The 27200-nt window shown below is 45.0% G+C and overlaps 1 protein-coding gene across 7 annotated transcripts in view; it reads right to left on the bottom strand.

Moving 5' to 3' along the window:
• Positions 1-26674, bottom strand: part of LOC106613969 (protein PRRC2C) — a 50961-nt gene extending 24287 nt beyond the window's left edge. For 4 of the 7 annotated variants that reach the window (XM_082956891.1, XM_082956893.1, XM_082956892.1 and 1 more), the window contains exons 1-15: positions 26269-26673; positions 20140-20309; positions 19356-19530; positions 18952-19202; positions 18443-18777; positions 12750-12829; positions 12493-12620; positions 12291-12378; positions 11985-12138; positions 11138-11810; positions 10797-10972; positions 10350-10632; positions 10008-10209; positions 6968-9616; positions 4228-4376 (exon numbers count right to left, since the gene is read on the bottom strand). In XM_082956891.1, coding sequence (XP_082813017.1) covers positions 4228-4376; positions 6968-9616; positions 10008-10209; positions 10350-10632; positions 10797-10972; positions 11138-11810; positions 11985-12138; positions 12291-12378; positions 12493-12620; positions 12750-12829; positions 18443-18777; positions 18952-19202; positions 19356-19530; positions 20140-20254 — 5458 coding nt within the window. In that variant the 5' untranslated portion in view covers positions 20255-20309; positions 26269-26673. Of the gene's footprint in view, positions 1-4227; positions 4377-6967; positions 9617-10007; positions 10210-10349; positions 10633-10796; positions 10973-11137; positions 11811-11984; positions 12139-12290; positions 12379-12492; positions 12621-12749; positions 12830-18442; positions 18778-18951; positions 19203-19355; positions 19531-20139; positions 20310-24074; positions 24138-26268 lie in introns of all 7 variants that reach the window. The other 3 variants (XM_082956888.1, XM_082956890.1, XM_082956889.1) reach the window with 2 other exon arrangements.
• Positions 26675-27200: the final 526 nt, after the last annotated feature.

Raw genomic sequence — 27200 nt, 5'->3', positions numbered from 1 at the left:
AGGCCACGGAAGGAGTGATGTATGGCATTGAAGCTCGTTTGGAGGTTTGTTAACATAGTGTCCAAAGAAGGGCCAGATGTATACAGAATGGCGTCGTCGGCGCCATTGAACCCTGTGGTACCCCCATAGAGACCGAACAACAAATCGGAGGGCCTGACACACAACTTTATCTGAAAAGTATTTGGTGAACCAGGCGAGGCAGTCATTTGAGAAACCAAGGCTGTTGAGTCTGCTGATAAGAATACGGTGATAGACAGAGTCGAAAGCCTTGGCCAGGTCGATGAAGACGGCTGCACAGTACTGTCTTTTATCGATGGCGGTTATGATATAATTTAGTACCTTGAGCACGGATGAGGTGCACCCCTGACCAGCTCGGAAACCGGATTGCACAGCGGGATTCGAAATGGTCAGTGATCTGTTTGTTAACTGAGCGGTGGTAGGCAGCAGCAGGCTCGTAAGCATTCATTCAAACAGCAGCTCTTAGCAATGCTTGAAGTACAGCGCTGTTTATGACTTCAAGCCTATCAACTCCCGAGATTAGGCTGGCAATACTAAAGTGCCTATAAGAACATCCAATAGTCAAAGGTATATGAAATACAAATGGTATAGAGAGAAATAGTCCTATATTAACAACAACCTAAAACTTCTTAACTGGGAATATTGAAGATTCATGTTAAAAGGAACCACCAGCTTTCATATGTTCTGAGCAAAGAACTTTAGCTTTTTTACATGGCACATATTGCACTTTCACTTCAACACTGTTTTTGCATTATTTAAACCAAATTGAACCCGTTTCATTATTTATTTGAGACTAAATTGATTTTATTTATGTATTATATTACCGTAATTTCCGGACTATAAGCCGCAACTTTTTTCCCAGGCTTTGAACGTCACGGCTTAAACAATGACGCGGCTAATATGGATTTTCCCCGCTTTCAAATGTTTTTTCCAAAAAAACACATTCTGAGACGTGCTCAGTTTTTTGGCGGCATGAAGCTTTCATTAGACCAATGAAATTGCCGAACGGGTTAAGGTCAAACAACTATTTTTGTTTACTGTTTAGATTAAATCGAGCGCTCTCAAAGTTCCCATCATTCTGATTACGGTAGTCATTTTGTCATCCTGATTCCTGGGGGCACAACAAAGTATTTGCAGCCACTCGACATCAGTGTAAATCGTGCATTTAAGGTGGCGCTCCGTGTTCAGCGGGAGGCTTGGATGACAAGTGGGGAGAAATCCTTCACTGAAACGGGACGCACACGAAGAGCAACTTATTGTCAAGTCTGCCAGTGGGTCCTGACAGCGTGGAGCATTGTCAAAAATCCAATATCATCAACGGGTTTTGAAAGGCTGGACTGCTGCGTGTTGAAGAGGGCTCAGCGGGGGATTTGCCTCCGGATGAAAGTGACGAGAGCGACAATGAAAACGATCCAATATCGGATGAAGCAATTCTGAGGCTATTCAACTCCGAGTGGTTTCAGTGGTTCAGTGGTTTCAGTGCACAGGAGGAGGAAGATAGTGACCAATGACTTTCTTGGTAGGCTACTGTTTACTGCTAATTTTGTATTTTTTGTTACAAGCCGTGTTTCGTTATAGCCTATTTATTTTTGTTACAAGCCGTGCTTCGTTAAAGCCTATTTATTTTTGTTACAAGCCGTGCTTCGTTAAAGCCTATTTATTTTTGTTACAAGCCGTGCTTCGTTAAAGCCTATTTATTTTTGTTACAAGCCGTGCTTCGTTAAAGCCTATTTATTTTTGTTACAAGCCGTGCTTCGTTAAAGCCTATTTATTTTTGTTACAAGCCGTGCTTCGTTAAAGCCTATTTATTTTTGTTACAAGCCGTGTTTCGTTAAAGCCTATTTATTTTTGTTACAAGCCGTGTTTCGTTAAAGCCTATTTATTTTTGTTACAAGCCGTGCTTCGTTAAAGCCTATTTATTTTTGTTACAAGCCGTGCTTCGTTAAAGCCTGCAGCCGTGCTTCGAGCCCTTTTTGTTACAAGCCGTGTTTCGTTAAAGCCTATTTATTTTTGTTACAAGCCGTGCTTCGTTAAAGCCTGTGTAAAGTTAATTTGTTTCAATGTCCCGGTAGGCACCTGCGGCTTATAGACATGTGCGGCTTATTTATGTTAAAAATAAAAATAAAATTAATAAAAAAATCAGTGGGTGTGGCTTATATTCAGGTGCGCTTAATAGTCCGGAAATTACGGTAAGTTATAACCTGTTGGGGCTAGGGGGCAGTATTGAGAATTTTGAAAAAAATATGTGCCCATTTTTAACTGCCTCCTACACCAACTCAGAAGCTAGAATATGCATATTATTGTTCAGGTTTGGATAGAAAACACTCTGAATTTTCTAAAACTGTTTGAATGGTGTCTGTAAGTATAACAGAACTCATATGGCAGTCAAAACCCTGAGACAAATTCTGACAGGAAGTGGTTACCTGATGTGTTGAATTACCTTTAAGCCTATGCCATTGAAACACACAGGGGCTTATTAATCTTTGAGCACTTCCTATGGCTTCCACTAGATGTCACCAGTCTTTAGAAAGTGGTTTGAGTCTTCTACTGTGAGAACTGAACGAACAAGAGCCTTGGAGCGGTGGTGGCCGATTAGACTCTGGCGCGCGAGTTCATGTTGGGTACTCTCGTTCCAATACGTTTTAAAAGAGAATGCAATCGTCCGCCTTGAATATTATTCATGTTCTAGTTGAAAAAGGCACTAATGATTTATGCTATACAACGTTTGACATGTTTGAACAAACGTAAATATTTTTTTCCCCCTCGTTCATTTAGACAAGTCCGGCGGGCATAGATCATGTGCTAACAACACAGAGCTTTTTGGACATAAATTATGAGCTTTTTCGAACAAAACTACATTTGTTATGGACCTAGGATTCCTGGAAGTGACATCTGATGAAGAGAATCAAAGGTAATGGATTATTTACATAGTATTTTCGATTTTAGATCTCTCCAACATGGCGGTTAGTCTGTATCGCAAAGCGTATTTTTCTGGGCGCAGTGCTCAGATTATTGCAAAGTGTGATTTCCCAGTAAGGTTATTTTTAAATCTGGCAATCCGGTTGCGTTCTAGAGATGTAAATCTATAATTCTTTGAATGACAATATAATATTTTACTAATGTTTTCGAATAGTAATTATTTAATTTGTTGTGCTGATTTGACTGGCGGTATTGGAGGGAAAAGATTTCCTCAACATCAACGCCATAGTAAAACGCTGTTTTTGGATATAAATATGAACTTGATAGAACAAAAAATGCATGTATTGTCTAACATAATGTCCTAGGAGTGTCATCTGATGGAGATTGTCAAAGGTTAGTGCATAATTTTAGCTGGTTTTCTGCTTTTGGTGACGCGTGTCTTTGCATTGACAAAACATTACACACAGCTATTTTCAATGTACTGTCCTAACATAATCTAACTTTATGCTTTTGCCGTAAAGCCTTTTTGAAATCAGACAACGTGGTTAGATTAAGGAGATGTTTATCTTTCAAAGGGTGTAAGATAGTTGTATGTTTGAGAAATTTGAATTATGACATTTAATTGTTTTCAAATTTGGCGCTCTTGATATTTCACCTGTTGTTGATAGGGTGTACCAGGGGTGGGACGCTTGCGTCCCACATAGCCCATAGAGGTAAAAATAAAAAAGTGTTCATTGTTCATTCAGTATTGTTATATATACTGCTCAAAAAAATAAAGGGAACACTTAAACAACACAATGTAACTCCAAGTCAATCACACTTCTGTGAAATCAAACTGTCCACTTAGGAAGCAACACTGTTTGACAATACATTTCACATGCTGTTGTGCAAATGGAATAGACAACAGGTGGAAATTATAGGCAATAAGCAAGACAACCCCAATAAAGGAGTGGTTCTGCAGGTGGAGAAAAGTTTTAAAGGCTGAAGGAGAGGACGCATCAATTCAGTCAACAGATCAGGTATTTTTGGACAGAGGGAAAAAAAAACAATGGCGAACCCGGCGATTCATAACGTTTGGATCGGTTCTCTTACTGATGCATGCTTCGTTTGGATTAGTCAGGGCTCCCGCAGACTGATACACTCACATCTTAAAAACTTGAACCGGGGACCGATGAGTATGGGTGAGTCGTTACATCCCTATTAGATAGCAGGTGTGTACATCTGTGTGTGTGTGTGTGTGTGTGTGTGTGTGTGTGTGTGTGTGTGTGTGTGCGCGCGCATTTGTCTCACTGGCATAGTTGTTTAGGTCAAACTGTAACAGAGCATTCTCCTTCTCCTTGGGTTTCTGTTTGGTCTCATCCTTCCTGCGTCCAGCAGGGTCTTTACCCCCAGTACGCACCACTCCCCCACCTGGGGCCGAGTCTGGGTTAGGGGCCGCTCTGGAGGGGAAGAGAGAGAGAGACATGTTAGGGAAGGAAAGAGAGATGGAGACAAGAAGACAGGCCACTGTACAGAGAAGCAGCAGATTTATTAAAAAAAAAACAAGATGGGCATCCCAATAGTGCAAAAACTTTAGGCTCTATAGTAGTCCTTTCTGATAACACAAAATATAGTAGTGTAATAGAGGACATTGCTTTCACATCAGTGAAGGTGAGGAGACAAGGAAAGGAAACCGCTTTAGACTATTGAGATGCAGCCAGAAAGGGAGAGGAAGTGATGTGTACCCAGTGTATTCTCCTCCAGAGAGAGGGGAGACAAAACATTTATTTATATATAATATATATATATATATATATATATATATATATATATATATATATATATATATATATATATATAATAATAAATAATACTAATATAATAATATATATATATATATATATAATAATAATAAATATATATATATAATAATAATAATAAATATATATATATATAATAATAAATATATATATATAATAATAATAATAAATATATAATAATAATAATAAATATATATAATAATAATAATAAATATATATAATAATAATAAATATATAATAATAATAATAAATATATAATAATAATAATAAATATATAATAATAATAATAATAAATATATAATAATAATAAATATATAATAATAATAATAAATATATATATAATAATAATAATAAATATATATATAATAATAATAAATATATATATAATAATAATAAATATATATATAATAATAATAAATATATATATAATAATAAATAAATATATATATAATAATAAATAAATATATATATAATAATAAATAAATATATATATAATAATAAATAAATAAATAAATAAATAAATAAATAAATATATATATATATATATATATATATATATATATATATATATATATATATATATATATATATAATAATACACCAAAACACACAGCCAGCAACTAGAACAGGATACGAAAGGAGATGAGAAACATTTGTCCTTCAGGAAGAGAGTGCTTCTACAGCTCTTATTCACACACACAAACGAAAACAGAAGAGCATGGAGTTTCGTTGTTTAATAAGATATTGTTCATTATGTTAACCTGTTTGGGATAGGGGGCAGTATTTTCACGGCCGGATAAAAAACGTACCCGATTTAATCTGGTTACTACTCCTGCCCAGTAACTAGAATATGCATATAATTAGTAGATTTGGATAGAAAACATTCTAAAGTTTCAAAAACTGTTTGAATGGTGTCTGTGGGTATAACAGAACTCATATGGCAGGCCAAAACCGGAGAAGATTCTATACGGGAAGTGCTGCTGACCATTTCTTGTCCTTCTTTAGCCTCTTTATCGAAAATACAGGATCTCTGCTGTAACGTGACATTTTCTAAGGCTTTCATTGGCTCTAGGAAGGCGCCAGAACGTTGAATGATAGCTCTGCAATCTCTGGGCGAAAAACAGCAGGGGCTTTGGAGAGTGGTCCTTCTGAGGACAATGACACTGGAGCGCGCGTGCATGTGACGACTCCATGTTTTTCTATCAGTCTTTGAACGAATACGTCGTCGCCCGGTTGGAATATTATCGCTATTTTACGAGCAAAATGGCATAAAAATTGATTTTAAACAGCGTTTGACATGCTTCGAAGTACGGTAATGGAATATTTTTGTCACGATACGCGTCACCGTTCGGATAGTGTCTTGAACGCAAGAACAAAACGCAGCTATTTGGATATAACTATGGATTATTTGGAACCAAAACAACATTGGTTGTTGAAGTAGAAGTCCTGGGAGTGCATTCTGACGAAGAACAGCAAAGGTAATCCAATTTTTCTTATAGTAAATCTGAGTTTGGTGAGTGCCAAACTTGGTGGGTGTCAAAATAGCTAGCCGTGATGGCTGGGCTATCTACTCAGAATATTGCAAAATGTGCTTTCACCGAAAAGCTATTTTAAAATCGGACACTGCGATTGCATAAAGGAGTATCTATAATTCTTAAAATAATTGTTATGTTTTTTGTGAACGTTTATCGTGAGTAATTTAGTAAATACACCGGAAGTTTTCGGTGGGTATGCTAGTTCTGAACGTCACATGCTAATGTAAAAAGCTGGTTTTTGATATAAATATGAACTTGATTGAACAAAACATGCATGTATTGTATAACATAATGTCCTAGGAGTGTCATCTGATGAAGATCATCAAAAGGTTAGTGCTGCATTTAGCTGTGGTTTTGGTTTTTGTGACATATATGCTAGCTTGAAAAATGGGTGTGTGATTATTTCTGGCTGGGTACTCTCCTGACATAATCTAATGTTTTGCTTTCGCTGTAAAGCCTTTTTGAAATCGGACAATGTGGTTAGATAAAGGAGAGTTATCTTTCAAATGGTGTAAAATAGTCATATGTTTGAGAAATTGAAATTATAGCATTTTTAAGGTTTTTCGTATTTCGCGCCAGGCGCTACCATTGGATATTGGCGAGGCGTTTTAACAGTGAAGATATAACATGCAAACAGTCAATGAATAAGACTAAAGGCCAAACCAAATCATGGTGTGAGATTGGTGGATGACTCACCCTCTGCGTACAGCCTTGCCCCCTCCTCGCCTCTCTCCCTTTCCCCCTGCGTAGCTGCGGCCTGGTTTGGGTCCGCTATTCCCCCAGCGGTTCTGCCTCTCCACCGGACGCTGACTGGAGAAACTCCTCCTGCCTCCGGCGGGCCCGGCTGCCTCGCGTTTGGGTGTCACCCCTCCCTCGGTGGGGGTCCTACTGGGGGGTGCTGAGCCTTGAGGGGGTAGGGGGGCTGGTGTCGAGGGCTGGGCAGTGCAGCTAGCAGCTTCCCGCGCTCCCCTCCTCTCTTCCCGTTCTCTACGCTCGTTAAAGTCGCTACTCTCCGACGCCGTCTCCCACTCCTCGTTGGCCTGGTCAGAAGAGTTCTGCGTGGACAGGTCAGGTGACTTGGTGCCCACGGCAGAGGTGGTGGGAGGGGTGGAGTCAGGCAGGGCTGGGTCAGAGGTTAGGTCAGCGGCTTTGGGTTCCTTATCTACAGGCAGGGTGAAGGGGGCCCCTGGAGCTCTGGAGAGAGTAGGGGACAGGGAGACAGGGCCAGGCACTAAGGCTGGGACGGGGGCAGTGGAGGTGGGTCCTGGTCCTGTGTCTCCTCCAGCTAAGACTGCAGCCTCTCTCTCCTTCAGCCTCCGGAAGCGGGGGGGTTTGTCCTGTCTGGGGGGTCGGGCTGGCCGAGGGCGACGGGGCCTCTCTCTGTCTCTGCTACTCTGGGGTCCCCCCTCCCCAAACTTCTTCCCCTCGAACTGTCGGTCTCTGTCCCCTCGAACGGGCCGTCGGTCCGAGTGGTGGTCCCAGTTGTCATAGCGTGATGACGAGGGTTCTGTGTCCTCGGGGCGGAAGGTCTCCATGGGTTTAGAGGGCCATTGGGAGGACGACTCTCTAGTTCCTGGTCGTCTGAGAGGAGCTGACCTAGGACCTCCTCTCTCCCTGGCTCCCCCTCGCCTGCTGTACAGTCCCCCTCTCCCCCGCCGTGAAGGATCTCCTTTGGGCAGGAAGCCTGGCTTGGGCCTTCCCTCATCTCCTCCCCTGGGCCCTCCTTTCTCCCCCAGGTGATGGGGTCCGAAGCCAGGTTTGTGTGGTCCGGAGCGGGGCTCTCCTGGTATTTCACTGTGGAGCGGTCGGGGTGGTTTGGCACTGGGCTCACGGTCTGAAGCCCCAGTGTCGCTAGCGGACTCCCGTCCTCCTTCGCTCTCCGAGTCGGTATCGGAACCACGACGCCGTCTGCGTTTGGGCATCACTTCGAAGTCTGAGCTCTCGCTGCGCGTCTCGCTCTCTTCACGGCAGCGGAAGGCAGCAGCGCCACTGACGGCAGGAAAGTCTGAGCGCGGCTCCTGATAAGGGTACTCCCATCGACTACGACCCCGGCCACCTCTACTTCGACCAATGTAAGTCCCCCGGAAACTCCGTCCTCGAGAGTAGTACTCCCCTCTGCCTCGGCCTCTAAAACCATCAGCCGGCCAGTCTCTCTCTCTGTCCCTCTCCATTTCTCTCTCCCGGTCTCTTTCCCTCTCCTCACGGCGGTAGGTCCGTGGGGGCAGGTTGGGCTCCTTCCTAGAGGGTAATTTAGGTTCAGGGTTTTTGTCATTGGTCGGCAGTTGGTCTGTCTTGTCGTCCTGGGAGGCTGGTATCGGGGCATGTGAATCTCTGGATCTCTGGGGGCCCTTCCCAGACCCCTCTGTCTCAGGGGCCTCACTCTTCCCATCCCTCTCCCTCTCGCCGTGGGGTCTGTCCCTCTCCCTCTCGCCGTGGGGTCTGTCCCTCTCCCTCTCGCCGTGGGGTCTGTCCCTCTCCCTCTCGCCGTGGGGTCTGTCCCTCTCCCTCTCGCCGTGGGGTCTGTCCCCGTGGGGTCTGTCCCTCTCCCCGTGGGGTCTGTCCCTCTCCCCGTGGGGTCTGTCCCTCTCCTTCTCTCCGTGGGGTCTGTCCCTGGGACCCTCAGACACCGCAGCAACAGCGGAGGCAGCTTTCACTCCTCCTCGCTCCTCCTTCTTGGGTCTCTCCCCCTTTTCTCCTCTCTCACGGTGTCGCTCTCTCTCCTCCCGCTGCTCTCGCTCTTCCTTCATGTCTCTGAGTACAGGTTTCTTAATGGGTCCAGACCTGCGTACCGGCCTCTCTCCCCCTGGTCCGTCCCTCCGGCCGGCCCCAGACCTCCCTCCCCAGCGCAGCTCAGCCTTCTGCTTGCTGGGGGCCGGCTTCTCTAGCTTGAGGAGGCCGTCAGCTGGAGGTGTGTCCCCGTTGTTGGCCACAACAGCCTGGGAGAAAGGCTCTTTACTGGCCTTTATATCTTCCGCGCCTGGCCTCTCTTCTGGATCCTGGAGCTCAAGTGGCTTTGTGCCCTGGTGGAGGCTGTCGAACCTGGGCTCATCCAGTTTGAGGGAGTGGCTGGAGCCCTGGGAGATGGTTCTATGTAGCATGGCCTGTCCCAGAGCCTCCATCTCTCCAGTGGGCAGGCTAGGCTCCACTGGCTCAAAGGGAGACCCACCAGGCCCTATTTCTGTCTGCAGGGGTTCTGGAGCCTCCTCTGGGCCTGGGCTGAATCCTGACAGGGGCTTTGTGGGGTCTCTGAAAAGGTCTGATTTGCCACAGGGTTCCAGGGGATTGTGATCCTGGCTGGGGTACATGGCTGGGAGACCCCTTTCCATCTCCAACCCAGAGTCCAATCTGGGAAAAGGAGAGATGTTTTAATAAACTTTTTTTTTTTTTTTTTAACTCTACGAACTTGGTGGACAATTGGAGCACACTTGATGACAGAAGGGCTTTTGATCTAAAGTGGCTTCCTCTTATTACCATCTACCGTGGAGGCAAGAAAAAAAAAAGAAAAAATTGTTTTGTTTAACTAGGCAAGTCCATTAAGAACAAATTCCTACTTACAATGACAGCCTAGGAACTGTGGGTTAACTGCCTTGTTCAGGGGCAGAACGACACATTTTTACCTTGTCAGCTCGGGGATTCGATCTAGCAACCTTTCGGTTACTGGCCCAACGCTCTAACCACTAGGCTACCTGCCGCCAGGTTAGTGTAATAAGATGCAGCCTGAGTGTTGTCTACTCACCTGCTGTCCTCGTCCTCCCGTCCTTTAGGGGGTGTGACAGAGGGCAGGGGTTCAGTTTGGGGGTATGGGTCAGACCCCCATACTATGTGCGGTTCAGAAGGGAGACTATGGTCCCGTATGGGCCTGGTCAGGTGGTCGAAGGAATCAGAACTGGAGCTGTCCCCTGGCTCTCTACGAACTATCTGCTTAGGAGGAATCCGCCCTGTAGACGAGGAGAAGGGACAGTCAAAATGTTATTTTTATATCTCTAACAATTCATGGCTTTTGTGCCAAACACATACAGGGCAGCAAATCTCACAGAAAACAAGCAAACCTAAACAGTCAAAACAGACACAGCCGTACCAGGTCCAGGGTGCATGTTTGGCATGTCGAGCGGTTGTCTTCCAGACATAATGCGGGGGTCCATATATGACTGCATCATGAGCCAGCGGGGGTCAAAGCCCATGTTAGCCAAGTGCTGCTGATGCTGGTGGTGAGGGGGGCCGACGGGCTGGTACAGGGAGCGGTGCTGCTGCTGGGAGGCAGCTACACATCCTCCACCCGCACCTCCTCCTGATGGGGACACAGCCCCACCACCACCCCCCTGCTGCTGTTGCTGCTGCTGCCACTGCTGCTTCATCTGCTCCTGCAAGGAGAAAAAAGTAAGAGTTAGATACAGGGATTCTCTTCAAAATAACATGGACAACATTAAAAAAGATGGAAAGTAATGGAATTTGGTAACTGTTTTCTATATCCAATTTCACATCTGAAATTCCTCTTGGAAAAAATGAAGCAACACAAGTCCAATACCTGCTGCCTGAGGAAGCGCGGGGGCAGAGACTTCTGGAACTGTTTAGAGTATCCAGAGGTGAGAGAGGGGCGCATGGCAGCCCCCACCTCTCCCTCAAGGTCCAGGGGGGCCACAGGGGCGTCCTCACCACTGAGGGGGTCCATAAGGGGCAGAGTGAGTGGCACAGGTTCCTCCACTAAAAAGAAAGAGAGAGAGAGAGACAGACAGTCACACTGAAATTAAACAAAACCTTGACATTGAAATAAACAAATAGTGGCTCTGCTTGGAGTGAAAGTGTGGGAGGTAAAGCAGCTGGTTAATTTATGTTGGTGGAAACACAGGGCTCTGCCAGGGGGCTCACCTCTGCTCTCATCGGTGCTGAAGTAGTCTCTGATAGGCATGGGCGTCAGTCTCTCAGTCTGGCTTTCCTGCACCAGAGGGCTCACCTCACTCAGTGGGCCAACCAAGCGCAGGGGACCCTCTCCGAGCCGAGGCTCTGGGGGTATGGACAATGGTCTCTGGACTGGAGGGCTGGGCTGGCGAGGCACAAACTGGCTCTCTTCCTTCGCACTAGGCTCTACTCTCTCCACCCTCTCAATCCTTTCCCTCTCCACACTCTCTCGGTCTTGGAGAGGGGCTGATATGTTCGGGGGCTGAGAGGAAGGGGCAGGCTGCGATGGTGTAGGTTTGGAGACAGGGGGAAGAACAGACAAAGGAGGTGTGTCTTCACACACAGCTCCAGTCTCTTCATTGGTTGTCTCGGCGGCAGGGCCGTGCTTGGCATCTGTTGCCGGGCGGAGTTTCTCGTTGAGGCGTTTGAGTTTCTCTGCGCAAGCGGCGAGTCTCTGCTCTTCCATCCTCCTCTCCTCCTCTTCTCTCCTCCGCCTGGCTCTTTCTACTGCTTCCGACAGGTCTTGCTTCTTGTGTTTCTGGCGCCAGGCCTCGCACTCCTCCTCACCAGCAGGGGGAGGAATGGTGGGGGGTTTGGTCACGCGAAGGGCTCCGCTGCCCACCGAGTGCCCACCTGGCTGACCCTAGAGAGATAGAGAAAGAGGGAAGAAAGATGAATAATACTACTAGTTTACCTTAACACCTCCAAAACCTAAATGAACTTGTATAGTAAAGCTCTTGATGGCGCATTAGTCCTGGACCCCTCCATCCAGTTAAACACACCCCAAACCAAGTCAACCAGCCACCTTCAGCCTCACCTGGTGGTCCTGTGGTGGGCCAGTCTTGTAAACCCCCTTACTGCCTGGGGAGGGCACCCTGGGGTCCCTTCCATCTACCCATGAGCCTTTGCTGCCCTCCTGGCCGTCTGACGGGCGCTGCACCCTCATCCGCTCCACTTTACCCATCCACTCCCTGAGTGAGTAAGACAGAGAGAGTGCAATGGTTAGGAGTTTTAGTAATGCCTAGGCTAACAGTTTTGAGGTGTAGAGAAAACCAAGGTTCAAACACAGTCTATCACACCCAGGTAGTGAGGCAGAAAAGGAAGCACCTTCAGTGAGACTCACCAGTTTTCCCCTTTCTCTTTGGCGGCATGGTTCTCCTCGTCGTCACTGAAGTTGAGTTTCTCTGTGTAGTCAACCTCCATCTGAGCTCCTGGAGAACAGATAGGGAGAGATGAGGGTTACCGTTACATCGAGTTTACGTGAAAAGCTAATAAAACGTAATGAAGGCAAAGAATCATTATGTATAAATACAGATGAGTCTTACCAGCCCAGCCCTCGTCAGCCTCTGTGTCCAGGTTGTCAAGCTCTTTGAGCTCTGTGGCGCTGATGATGGAGGGTCTATCTGGGTCCTTGATCCAGGCCTGGGGGGGCCCGTGCTGGGGACGGACCCTCCTGGGGACCCAACACACAGGAGGGTCAGTACACTGAGGAATGGGTGATGTGATGTGAGGTCTAGGAAGTTGTGTTGTAATAATGATGAAGAGTGTTGGGATGTAGACGTGTGTGTGTGTGTGTACTCACCTGGCTCCATCCTGTGGAACAGGGTATCTGATGTTCCCTGGCACTGGAGCAAAGGGCATCCTGGGATACGCATTGAACATCTAGAACAGGACACAGAAACACACAACACCCAGCCATTACTAGGAGTATCCTACTCTGCAAGGTTAAAGAAATGTTTAGGAAAGTAGCAACTATTGTCAAGAAAACATCCCACATCAGGTAAGACATTCTACATCTTTTTATTCACCTTACGACGCCTGGCAACAAGAGCTTATCCAATTTGTTGCGATTGTTTTCCTAGTTCCAGCCCAGTCACAAGCAAAACATCATTACATACAAATTCGATGTCAAAACTATTACAGAATTACAAAGATATGTTGAGTAAAATTCTAGAAAACATTTAAACGTTTGTTATCTAAGCTACCGGACTCGAATATGTTCCGGGATTCATCCGATGCCATTGGAGGAGTTTACCACCTCAGTCACAGGCTTCATTAATAAGCGCATCGACAACGTCGTCTCCACAGTGACCGTACGTACATAACCCAAACAGAAGCCATGGATTACAGGCAATATCCACACTGAGTTAAAGCTGCCTCTTTCAAGGAGCAGGACACAAATCAGACGTTTATAAGAAATCCCGACTCCAACGAACCATCAAACAGGACTATGATCGAATCCTACTACACCGGCTCTGATACTCGTTGAATGTAGCAGGGATTGCAAACGATCACAGATTACAAATGGAAAACCAGCCGCGAGCTGCCCAGTGACGCGAGCCTACCAGACGAGTTAAACGCATTCTATGTTCGCTTCGAGGCAAGCAACACTGAAGCATGCATGAGAGCACCAGCTGTCTGGGTGACAGTGATCAAGCTCTCCTTAGCCGACGTGAGTAAGACCTTAACTTCTATGGGCTAGGTGGGACGGTAGCGTCCCACCTGCGGGACACAGCCAGTGAAATATCAGGGCGGAAAATTCAAAATGTCATAATTCAACTTTTTCAAACATACGACTATTTTACACCATTTTAAAGATACACTTCTAGTTAATCTAACCACATTGTCCGATTTCAAAAAGGCTTTACAGCGAAAGCAAAACATTAGATTATGTTAGGAGAGTACATAGACTAAAATAATCACACAGCCATTTTCCAAGCAAGGACATGTGTCAATAAAACCCAAAACACAGCGAAATGAACCACTAACCTTTGACGATCTTCATCAGATGACACTCCTAGGACATTATGTTACACAATACATGCATGTTTTGTTCGATAAAGTTCATATTTATAGCCAAAAACAGGATTTTACATTGGCGCGTGATATTCAGAAAATGTATTCCCACCAAAACGTCCGGTGAATGTGCACATTAATTTACAAAAATACTCATCATAAACATTGACAAAATACATAATTATTTTAAGAATTATAGATAGACTACTCCTTTATGCAACCACTGTGTCAGATTTTAAAATAGCTTTACGGAGAAAGCACATTTTTCAATATTCTGAGTACATAGCTCAGCCATCACGACGAGCTATTCAGACACCCGCCAAATTCGGGGCAACCTAAACTCAGAATTAGTATTAGAAATATTCTATTACCTTTGCTGATCTTCGTGAGAATGCACTCCCAGGACTGCCACTTCCACAATACATTTTGTTTTTGTTCCAAATAATCCATATTTATGTCCAAATTCCTCCGTTTTGTTCGTGCGTTCAGAGCACTAGGCAAAGGGTAACGCGCGAGCGCGGAACGAGAGACGAAAAGTCAAAATGTTCCATTACCGTACTTAGAAGCATGTCAAACGCTGTTTAAAATCAATCTTTATGGTATTTTTTATGTAAAATTGCGATAATATTCCAACCGGACAATAGCATATTCATTCAAGAAGAAAAAGGAGAGGCGCGCTCGTGGGACCGAGCATAATCTTCTTTGTCGCCAGGCAGACCACTCAGTAACTGAGCTCCTATTATCTGCCCAGTGACAAGAAAATGCTCAAACCACTTTCTGAAGGCTTTAGACAGCCAATGGAAGCCATAGGAAGTGCAACGTCACCCCACAGACACTGGAGCTTCGATAGAGAATCAAAAGAAGAACTACAATTCTCAGACTTTTCACTTCTTGCTTGGATTTTTCTCAGGTTTTTGCTTGCCATATGAGTTCTGTTATACTCACAGACACCATTCAAACAGTTTTAGAAACTTCAGAGTGTTTGCCATCCAAATCTACTAATAATATGCATATTCTAGTTTCTGGGCCAGAGTAGTAACCTGTTTAACCTGTTTAGGATAGGGGGCAGTATTTTCACGGCTGGATAAAAAAACGTACCCGATTTAATCTGGTTATTACTCCTGCCCAGAAACTAGAATATGCATATAATTATTTGATTTGGATAGAAAACACCCTAAAGTTTCTAAAACTGTTTGAATGGTGTCTGCCCTTTCCCACCTGGACAAAAGGAACACTTATGTGAGAATGCGGTTCATTGACTACAGCTCAGCGTTCAAGAAGCTCATCACTAAGCTGAACATCTCCATCTGGATCCTGAACTTCCTGACAGGCCGGCCCCATGTGGTGAGGATAGGCAACGCATCCACCACGCTGACCCTCAACACGGGGGCACCTCAGGGGTGTGTGCTTTGTCACCTCCTGTACTCCCTGTTCACCCACGACCACCATTAAGTTTGCTGACGACTAGACGGTGGTAGGCTTGATCACCGATGAGACAGCTTATAGGGAGGAGGTCAGAGACCTGGCAGTGTGGTGCCAGGACAACAACCTCTCCCTCAACATCAGCAAGACAAAAAGAGTTGATCGTGGACTACAGGAAACAGAAGGCCAAGCACGCCCTCAGTGCAGTTATCACAACACATTATTTTCTGCGTTATAGCCTAACTAGATAATATGGCTTTAAAGCCCTGTGGAAAGTTAGGTAATTTAAATAAAACCAGAGGAAGAGGCAAACTTTAGAATACTTGTGAATTTGCGAGGCATGCAAGACAATTAAGACATTGCGAGATGCAGACTACCAAGACATGTGCGTACGGTTCTGCCTGCCCCTCCTCTCTGACGCTGGCCTTTCTGCTCGGTCTCTTCACTAGTGATGGGAGTGTGTGTTCAGTCTTCTGTCTGTTGCATGTAGAATATCCTAGCTTAGGCTATTCATGGATTCGATGTCGCCAGGAGACAGTATCTTCGGGCCAGTCTTGTGCGCATGGCGTAGGCTACTCTTCATTGCTGAGGGCGTTTTTGTCTCATAATATGAAATTACAGTAGGCTACAAGTATAGCCTGTATCGATTACTCTTTTCAGATATATCGGTATGTGGCCCCTTGAAAACGCCTTGGCTACAGCATGTTTGTCCGTTAGGGTAGGTTATATATACTACGTTTATTTTTACTGGATATTTGTGTATGTACTTTTTACCCATTTTTCTCCCCAATATTATGATATCCAATTGGTAGTTACAGTCTTGTTCCATCATATGGACTCGGGAGAGGCGAAGGTCGTCCTCCGACACACGACCCAGCCAAGCAGCACTGCTTCTTGACACCCTGCTCGCTTAACCCAGAAGCCAGCTGTACCAACATGTCGGAGGAAACATTGTACAACTGGCGACCATGTCACCGTGCATGCGCCCTGCCCACCACAAGGAGTCGCCAGAGCGCAATGGGACAAGGACCACCACCGCATGGGTCTCCCGGTCGTGGCCAGCTACGACACAACCCAGAATCGAACCCGGGTCCGTAGAGACGATTGCGATGCATTGCCTTAGACCGCTGCGCCACTCAGAAGGCCGTACACTACGGCTTTTTAAATGCTGACACGAAACCTTCTCTGGAGATACGAACTACATTTTACTTGTCTGTAAAGTAATGTCGCTGCTGAAGCAGGCCTAACTTCCATCACTAGGCAACCAGAACTGTCAACCCTAAACTGCCTGCTTCCTAAAAAAGTACTTTAAAAGTTTAGTTAAATATTGCAACTTACCAAGACATTTAGTCAATAGAAAGCACATCTAAAAAAAACTGCATAAACACAGCAGCACATCAATCACCAACTTTTGTTGTGGTCGGGGAAACAATACAGACCTTTATATGCCGGAGCAGAATTCTACTGTCTGATGTCACTTTATTTTTATTGTCTGAAAATGTATCAATTACAGACATGTTACTGTACCGCGTTCTGTGTCTGTAAAGGGTCGCGGTAGATATAAATGAATTACCCGGCCCTGGAGGTCATACATACATACATACATACATACATACATACATACATACATACATACATACATACATACATACATACATACATACATACATACATACATACGTACGTAATAGGACTATTATTCTGCATTGTGAATGGACGTGGAATTTTAGCGATAAAAAGGCAGTTTAAACGTCACATCATTAAGAACCTATCATGGTCCAAACAGTCGTAAAGAGGGCACAACATTGCCTCTTCCCCAGTAGGAGGCTGAAAAGATTTGGCATGGGCCTTCAGATCCTCAAAAGTTCCACTGCTGCACCATTGAGAGCATCTTGACTGGCTGCATCACTGCTTGGTATGGCAACTGCTTGGCATCCGACTAAGGCGCTACAGAGGGTAGTGCGTACGGCCCAGTACATCACTGGGGCCGAGTTCCTTGCCATCCAGGACATCTATACCAGGCGGTGTCAGACTGTTCTCTCTGCTATCGCACGGCAAGCGATACCGGTGCGACGAGGCGTCTGAACAGCTTCTACCCCAAAGCCATAAGACTGCTGAACAGTTAATCAAATGGCTACCCTGACTATTTGCATCGACCCCCTTTTAATATGTACCGACTCTTGCACCAGCTCTATTCACACTCACTGGACTCTACCCCCCCCCATACACACACCACATATGCTCACACACACTCAGAGACACACTTCACAATCGTTACATACGCTGCTGCTACTCTATTTTCTATCCTGATTGCCTAGTCACTTTTACCCTTACATACATGTACATTCTGCCTCAATTACCTCGTACCCCTGCACATTGACTAAGTACCGGTACTCACTCCTTGTATATAGTCTCGTTATTGTGTTACCATTTCCTTTTTGCAGCATGTTCTTACTTTTTAACTCTGCTTTGTTGGGAAAGGGCTCGTAAGTAAGCATTTCATGTAGTATAAACACTGAAGCCAATATTCGTTAGCATTGGCATTCTCATTGGCTTTGACTGGGCGGGTTAGCTAGCTAGGTTTTTGTCACAACAGATTGCAATTATCCGAATGATATCTACATAAAACATTTTTGCACTGTTTGTCATTGATATTCCTTCTCTAACATTGCCATTTCAAGTATTGATCTTCAACAGAAAAGGGATAGAGCCTGCATTGATAACGACCATTAGATAGCCTAATATGCTAACTTGCAAACCCGCCCAGTCCAAGCTAATGAGAATGCTAACGAACGTCAGCTTCTGACCGCTTATACGAGGTGAAAAACTAATTAAAAATGTTTCTATCATTTTCCGTCACATATAATTAACATATCTTCAAATTGTGTGCACATTATGTTATAGTTTTGACAAATGTCCTTAATATTTAACAATGTTTTGCTTGTTTGTGAATGGGCCGTAAGCAGGAAAACAATCATGTTCGATCAGGAACATAATCAAGTAGGCGGGCATTATAAATGAATACCAAGTAAAATCAATAATCAGTCCATCACTTACGTAGGGTGGCATCATGCCCCTGAACTGGGGGTGGAACTGGGGAGGCACACCGGCAGGGGCCTGCTGGCCCCCATTGAGTTTAGGCTGGGCTGGAACAGAGGGGGGTTGTAGCTTGGGCTGAGAGGAGAGGGGTACAGGCTTGGCAGACAGGGGCAGCCTCTCCCTGACCTCTTTCTTCTCACTAGGGGGCACCCTGCCCCTCTCCTCCACCTCCCCAGGGGGTGAGGGGGTGCTGAGAGCTGCCCCTACCTCCTCTGGCCCACAGCTGTCCATCTCAGAAGGGCTAGCTGAGGTGGTCAGATTCTTGCCCCCACCCTCGCGCCAACTACCAACATCTATAGGGGAGCAGAGACAAGACAACACAGTCATTTCTGTGGTAGAGTAACAACCTTTGGGTCGGGTAGTTTGGTCCATCAGTTGCGGGTAGAAGAGTGCAATGCTCATGTTCTGAGGACAGACTGGGGAATGTGGGTGTGTATGTGGTTATGTGAGTGAGTGTGTGTTCGTACTCTGAGGTCGGAGGCTGGGTCCAGGTCCATAAGGCTCTTCCTCCTGCCCCTCCCCTTTCTCCGACTCTCCGGCCGCCTGCAAACTGGGGAACTCCTGGTGGAACTGGCTGCTCACACGAGGGGCTGCTCCATCTAGCTGTGGTGGTGGTGGCTTGCTGTTGGCCCAGGATCTGCTGCACCCTATAGAGGATGAGACCTCCGGGGGTTGGGGGGGCCCTGGGTTAGGCTGGGGTGGGGGGGTATCGGACTGCCTGATACACACAACACAAAGAGGGGGGGAGGAGAGAGATCGTGGAGAGTAGTTGCTTATTATTAAGGCTGAGAAACAATCTAAAGACAGAAATAACTATGACCTAGTAACAGTGTATGTAGAGATTCAGTAAGGGACAGCCCTAGTATCTCACCTCTCGTCTCCTCCCTCAGGTCTGGAGGCCCAGCCACTGCCGTCCTTGGGGACAATGTTAACGTTGGGGTCGTTGCCCTTGTTCTCTGCCTTCAGGCTGGGCAGGTTGGCAGGGGGGGGCATGCGCCGACTGACAGCAACCTTACCCAAACTCTGGAGCCCATGTCTGGCAGCCACTGGATGAGGGCATGAAACATTGACATTTATCAAGGAGCAGTTTACATAATCACATTTATTATCAGGGATGCAAACTGGTTAGGACCCAAAAAGGCAGAAAATGAATTGTGCGGAAACGTGTGACAAATCGTTGTGATTTTTTTGGGGCCTATTTTTTGAGAATAAGTAATGTATATAATACACATTTGATTAATCTCAAAACGGTTAACTTTCCAAACCACCATAGACAGAAAATTGTGTCCTGGGGTGGAGAGTAAGGTTCTTTGGTCTGCGTTTAAGGTTTATCATGACATGATAATAATCTCCGTATCCCCAGACAGGAATACATAGGAAAGAATTTGTATTTATTTTTGGAGCTCAAATTTGTTATCTTGGTTTTGTTTCTCCAGGTTTTGGATTTCCCATGATTTTTTAAATTCTTCTTCAGATCTACACGATTCAGATCAAACTGCAAATATCTCTGAAAAGCAATGAGCTCACATCCCTGCATTATGGACAAACCCAAACTGGCCTCTAGCCACAAGGAGAGGCAAACATTTTACAATGAGACCTTGAAAGAAATAAAAATACATGTGTGCACGTGTGTGTGATGGGAAGGGTGAGCGTACCTGCAGTTTTCTGGGTCTCCAGAGACTTGCCCTTGTACGTGTTGAAGAGGCTAAGGGTTGCATACTTGGTCTTGCCATCCTTTGCCTTGGTGCTCTGCCCTGACTTCTCTGACATTTCGCTGGAAACTCATTGAGTCTGGTCCTCTGGTCTCACCCCCAGAACCAGCCTCCTGCAATACAAATCAAGCTTTATTTAAAAGGTGCTACACAGATTTTTTTTAAATTACATTTGCATTGTAATTTCAGAAAATGTATATAATATACAGTGCATTCGGAAAGTATTCAGACTAGTGATGCACTGATATGACATTTTTGGCCGATACCGATATCCAATATTTTCCTATAAAAAAAAAACGGATACCGTCAATCAATATTTACAATTTCAGCAGCCTTAAGCATTCTAGTACAGTTAAATAGTTAAACACACACATGGACGCAGCGGTCCAAGGCACTGCATCTCAGTGCAAGAGGCGTCACTACAGTCCCTGGTTAGAATCCAGGCTGCATCACATCCGGCCGTGATTGGGAGTCCCATAGGGCGACGCACAATTGGCCCAGTGTCGTCCGGGTTTGGCCGTCATTGTAAATAAGAATTTGTTGTTAATTAACTTAGTTAAATAAAGGTTACACACACAAAAAAGTTATTTTGTTGGCATTTACGTATGTCCCCATTACCAGTAAAACATAATCAAAACCTATTTCTTTCATTTACTTACTGTGCTGTTTATTTGTTCAGTCATTTCATTCTCAACCAGGATTTCTATGGAATGCCGTTTGGGTCTTTGCGTGTCAAAAAATATACTATTTAACACTATTTGATGTGTCAAATAAGTTTGTTGACCAATCAGGACCTGAATATGACTGCACGTCACAATTTAACACGTTCATAAATGTTTTACGTAGTTATTATACATTGATTACGCCATCACTCGTATTTCATATGTCTCAACGATTCATCGATACGCATGCTATGATGCTGGTAAAGTTGTCTCGCGCATCTACTGCTGATCATAAAAAAAGCTATCTAGCTCATGGATGCAAACAATGTTCTTCCCCAAAAACAAAACGACAATCTGTTTCAGTAGCTATAGTTAGCTAGCTAACTATATAGATAGGTGTCATTATCAGGTAGCTAAGGGGGAAACGAGCGGGAAGGGGGGAGAGAGAAAAGGGGGGAGGGGGAGAGAATGAAGGTAACTCCACAGCTCTTCAGAGTGACGGAATGACTGACTAGGAGAGACTTTACACCTCTCCATCACAATGGCTTCTCTCCACTCGATGGGGCATGTCGTGTTGCCATGCCAACAGGCCCTAAGAGAGCAGCCTTTGTTGAGCCATGCGGCTGTGCTGCCTAACGGCCGGGAGCCATTCATAATTAATGGAGGAGCAATGTTTGAGCATGGAGGGGGCCAGGGCAGCTAACAGCACTGAGGCTAACAGTGCTGTTTCCCAAATGCTCAATGACTTCTGGTGGGTGGCATCGCTCCCACATAATGCTGATGGAAGACACTCTGATATAAATGAATGCCCAAATGGTAGAGCAGGACCCACTAATTGTTGTTGCAGATCTCTTACATTCAAAATTCGAAAGCTTTCACGATTGCAGTAAAAGTTTAACCTGTTAGGGCTAGGGGGCAGTATTGACACGGCTGGATAAAAAAACATACCCGATTTAATCTGGTTACCACTCCTACCCAGTAACTAGAATATGCATATACTTATTACATATGGATAGAAAACACCCTAAAGTTTCTAAAACTGTTTGAATGGTGTCTGTGAGTATAACAGAACTCATGTGGCAGGCAAAACCCTGAGACATTTTCTGACAGGAAGTGGATACCTGATGTGTTGTATTACCTTTAAACCTATCCCATTGAAAAACACAGGGGCTGAGGAATATTTTGGCACTTCCTATTGCTTCCACTAGATGTCACCAGCCTTTACAAAGTGTTTTGAGTCTTCTGGAGGGAGATCTGACCGAACAAGAGCCATGGAACGATGATGGCCCATTAGACACCTGGCGCGCGAGTTCATGTTGGGTACCCTCATTCCAATACGTTATAAAAGAGTATGCATTCGTCCACCTTGAATATTATTCATGTTCTGGTTAAAAAAGGCCCTAATGATTTATGCTATACAACGTTTGACATGTTTGAACGAACGTAAATATATTTTTTCCCCTCGTTCATGACGAGAAGTCCGGCTGGCTTAGATCATGTGCTAACAAGACGGAGATTTTTGGACATAAATGATGAGCTTTTTTGAACAAAACTACATTCGTTATGGACCTGTGATACCTGGAAGTGACATCTGATGAAGAGAATCAAAGGTAATGGATTATTTACATAGTATTTTCGATTTTAGATCTCCCCAACATGACGTCTAGTCTGTATCGCAACGCGTATTTTTCTTGGCGCAGTGCTCAGATTATTGCAAAGTGTGATTTCCCAGTAAGGTTATTTTTAAATCTGGCAAGTTGATTGCGTTCAAGAGATGTAAATCTATAATTCTTTAAATGACAATATAATATTTTACCAATGTTTTCTAATTTTAATTAGTGGTGCTGACTTGACTGCCGGTTATTGGAGGGAAACGATTTCCTCAACATCAATGCCATAGTAAAACGCTGTTTTTGGATATAAATATGAACTTGATAGAACTAAAAATGCATGCATTGTCTAACATAATGTCCTAGGAGTGTCATCTGATAGAGATTGTAAAAGGTTAGTGCATCATTTTAGCTGGTTTTATGGTTTTGGTGACCCTGTCTTTGAATTGACAAAACATTACACACAACTCTTGTAAATGTACTGTCCTAACATACTCTAAATTTATGCTTTCGCCGTAAAACCTTTTTGAAATCGTAAAACGTGGTTAGATTAAGGAGATGTTTATTTTTCAAAGGGTGTAAAATAGTTGTATGTTTGAAAAATTTGAATTTTGACATTTATTTGGATTCAAATTTGCCGCTCTTGAAATGCACCTGCTGTTGATGGAGTGCACCACGGGTGGCACGCTAGCGTCCCACCTAGCCCATAGAGGTTAACAAACCGAAATGTAATAGATATTTCCTCAACTCCGGCAGTTCCATTGTGTTTTTTCATTGTTCCCCTCTAACCAGGGACTGATTTAGACCTGGGACACCAGGTGGGTGCAATTAAATATCAAGTACAACAGAAAACCAGCAGGCTCCGGACCTCGTAGGGTAAGAGTTGAATACCCCTGCTCTAGGCAGTGGGCAAACTGATTGTATGAGCAAAAGCAAAGTCACAAACAGGCACACTGCGCTCACACCCTCCTAGCCATCCTAAACTGGCACACGCCTGCTAGCAGAGAACGCAGAGCGCCTGGGAGAGGGGAGGCGCGAGAGAGAGATAAGCAGAGCCACTTCCTCCACAGGGAAGGCCAGGCCAGCACCTACATGTGTCACAGCCACAAGGGAGAGACCCCAGAAAGGGACAATCAAGGACACAGAGTGTGAGTCACAGGGACAAAGAAGCCTAAACAGACATTCTGCTCCTCTGAATGTCATAAACAACCCCCCCCCCCATAGACCTGACCAGCCTCCAAGTCCTTCCTTGCTTAGCCTTCACCTCTATCTGCCGGGTCTCCAGCCATACATTGTTCCCCTGATCTGTCAAGTCCCACATAACTCAGCCATGCTCCCAAAGAGGTCATTGCCCAGCCCTGCCCACCTGCTCAACCCAGACCCAAACCCTCATCCCAGCTTCAGTTCAAATCATGCCCAGTCCTCTCTCTCTGCAAACCAGCTCTACCCAATTACTCTAACATATAATATTCTCATTGAGATGTTTTTTTTTTAATCAAAAGTGACGTAACACATATAGTCCTTAGAACTCCAACCATGGCCCTTTGCCTCCAGGGAGAGCGGAGATGAAAGAAGAGGCGCAGAAGGCTCAGGAATGGGATGTCACCTCTAAGCAGATATCCTGATTTGTTCCTTGCTTTGCTTGCCTTCACCAAGTACATTCAGATCTCTGTAAATGAGGGTAAAGAAAACAAGGAAAGGAAACCTTTAGACCAGGGGTGTCATAATCATTCCATTGAGGACCTAGGGTCTGCGGGCTTTTGGGTTTTCCTTTCAATTAAAACCTAGACAAGCAGGTGAGTTCTTTATTAATTAGAGACCTAAATTCAACTATCAAGTACAAGGGAAGCGCGAAAAGCCGCAGACACTCGGCCCTCCGAGGAATGAGTTTGACACCTGTGCTTTATGCTGGGGTTAGTTGGTATGAGGTAGACGGCAAACCGGATGTCATTGTTTTCAATGAGAGCACGAAGGTAAATGCCGTTGAGGCTGGCGGTGAATGCAGTCAGCCGCCATGGTAGACGGGACTTGCCACCAGTTAAGATATTTCCACTTTCGTCATAGCGTTTGCACTGATTGTTTACTGAAATCACAATAGCAACGCATAACGTCGTCCTGGCTCGCTTTTTCAGTCACCAATTTTGGTATGGTGGTATGGCGGTATGCCGGTTTTTGCATGTCTCGTCTAAACGCAGCATTAGACTATCGAGATGGCCCCCATGGCAGGAAGCTACAGACAGACCCAAGATTGTGTGCACTGTGCCAGCTGAGGTGGATAGCAGCCGAGTCACCTCTCAGAGATACAACAGAAGTCAACAGATAGGCATGCAACAGAGGACCACCACACACCTAGAATGATCTGAAAACCCTAATGGGATTAATCCGCCATTTTGCTTCTATTCATCCTGTTTTCAGATAAGTGGACACGAGGGACAGGAGACGCAGCGAGGAAACCACTTTAGACTATTGAAATTCAGCCCATAATAAGTTATATTGAGCTGCAGCCTCTTGGGAGGAGGGAACATCAATATCTTCCAGCCTGTAGGGAGATGGAATTAGATGGTTCTAAATATTTTCCCAGTGATTGGGGACTAAAGCCTGCTGTTATCTTCCCTAACGCATATGCAAAACAGATGGCATTGAATATGGAATCAGCTGGACTATGGACCACTTTTGAGGACTTAACATCAAAGTTTGACTTGCGGGTGAACTATACACTGCCGGCACACAACAGGGCGGTGTGGCTTTCGGTTGGAACTTGGGACTAGGATCAGTATGACACTATCCCTCCATCTCCTCCCATGGACATGTGCTGACTTTTTAAAATCAATATTAATTTAAGTGGATCAATTCACTTTCCTATGAAATGGCTTCATCTGGCCCACTCTGAGGATTCGGAAAGACAGGTAGGTTGAATCACTTTGGACTGTTTCCTAAACCAATCTCCTCTGACACGCTGCACATGCTCACTCATGTCCTCACCACACTCACGACCAGGTCATTTGCATACCAGTCACACCAGAGAACACAATAAATACCTGCGTTGTCAGTGATCGGAATCAATGGTAGCAGAGGTTATCAACATGGATTTTGGTTCATATAATTTACTAATGGCCTTGTCCAGAAGAGGATCACGTTCACCGGAAAATGTTAAAGACCTGTGGACTGTGGTTGCCAACTGTCTGGGTAAATGTATTCCGAGTTGTCTAGAGAGGATGTTTATAGGTTAATACTTTTTTTGTTCATTTCTATACTGGGGACACGGACACTGTCACGCCCAAAACACAAAGAAATGTCGATGTAACGTGTTCAAACCTCTAGCAGTGCTTTTTTATTTTAGCAATAGTTCAAGGCTTGGAGATGGTATTAGAATCTCGGTGCAGTTAGCTAACTAACTGGTCAAATTGTAGTTCAACTGGTTCACCGCACCGGGCAGGCCGATGGTTTGATGGATCAGTTTTAGGTTGAGACATGATGGGTCACATCGGCAGGCGCCTTTTCTAGCCCAAAACAATCGAACACAAATTAACGATATCAAACATGATTCTAAACTAGTAGAATACTATTGGCTGCAATCGTTCAGATTTACACGAAACTGCAGCATGGTGGGTTAAGTAGTTGAGAAGTCAGAACGATCAGTTTCGGTTCTTAAGTCGCCATCATCATCATCACATTCGGCTTTTTCTCAGTGGACGTACAGTGCTAGCTAAGTGGCCAACGTAGCTAGCGTTACACCATCACATCTCCTAACCTGCTTTTCACCACGAACTAGCTAGAAAATTATTGACATGGCGACCAACCTGTCACCGCCGGTCTCTCTTCTTCTAGTATGTCGTCTGGGTTCGGCTTGTTTTGTAGTATCCAAGCCGAGTGTGTGGCCGGCGGATTACAAAAACTGGCTAGCTTGCTAACGATAGCTAGTTAGGTAACTAGCGTGGTACAGTAGCTAGCATCCAACCATTTCCTCTCGACTTGCACGGGCCTCAAATCTATTCTGTGCCAACACGGTGCCCTTTCTTCTTTCCCGAGGTTTCCACCGTTGTTTGGACGTTAAGGGGGTCACGACTTGGGTTTCTGTCTTTTTTTTGCCCACCCGTTATCTCGTGTGAGACAGTGCTGCTCTCGTTTAGTGCTGCTTGCGCCGTGGCCTGTCTCACAATCAAAGATGGCAGACCGCCAGTCCATGGGTGTCTGACGTCATGACGCACAGAAGACGGCGGCTGCAGAGCGACAGTTTTGGGAGTAGGATGAAGACAGAGGAAGACGCGAATCGAGAGAATTTACTTAGTCCAAAATCTGTTAAGAGGGATAAGCCCTTTTGTATGGTGGTCTGAGTATCGAATTACCCGACGCTTATTTGATCGAATAGAAGTTTCGCAATGTTGAGGCTGTTACAAATGTACTGATAACTGGATACACGTGGCATTCCGGCAACTCGGAGAAAAACGAATTATGCCAAGTTCAAAACAGCTGGGAACTCGTTGTAAATAAGAATTTGTTCTTAACTGACTTGCCTAGTTAAATAAATAAACATACATAAATAGGGCTCCGATTTTCTGACCTGAATATCACCGACGTCATGATTTGACCTCGTAATTTCAGAGTTCCCACGCATATCTGCCCTCTCGTTGGCTAGAATTGTCCTACCTGATCTCGTCTGCCTTCAATCATTGAGGACATGCACTTTTGCTAGAGCGGTCACTCGGCTATCTTGTCAATATAATAGATCATC

This window comes from Salmo salar, chromosome 10 (genome assembly GCF_965601325.2).
Source record: "Salmo salar chromosome 10, fSalSal1, whole genome shotgun sequence".
NCBI lineage: Eukaryota > Metazoa > Chordata > Actinopteri > Salmoniformes > Salmonidae > Salmo > Salmo salar.
The sequence above is the reverse complement of the archived record's forward strand: the minus strand, read 5'-3'. Positions and strand labels throughout refer to the sequence as shown.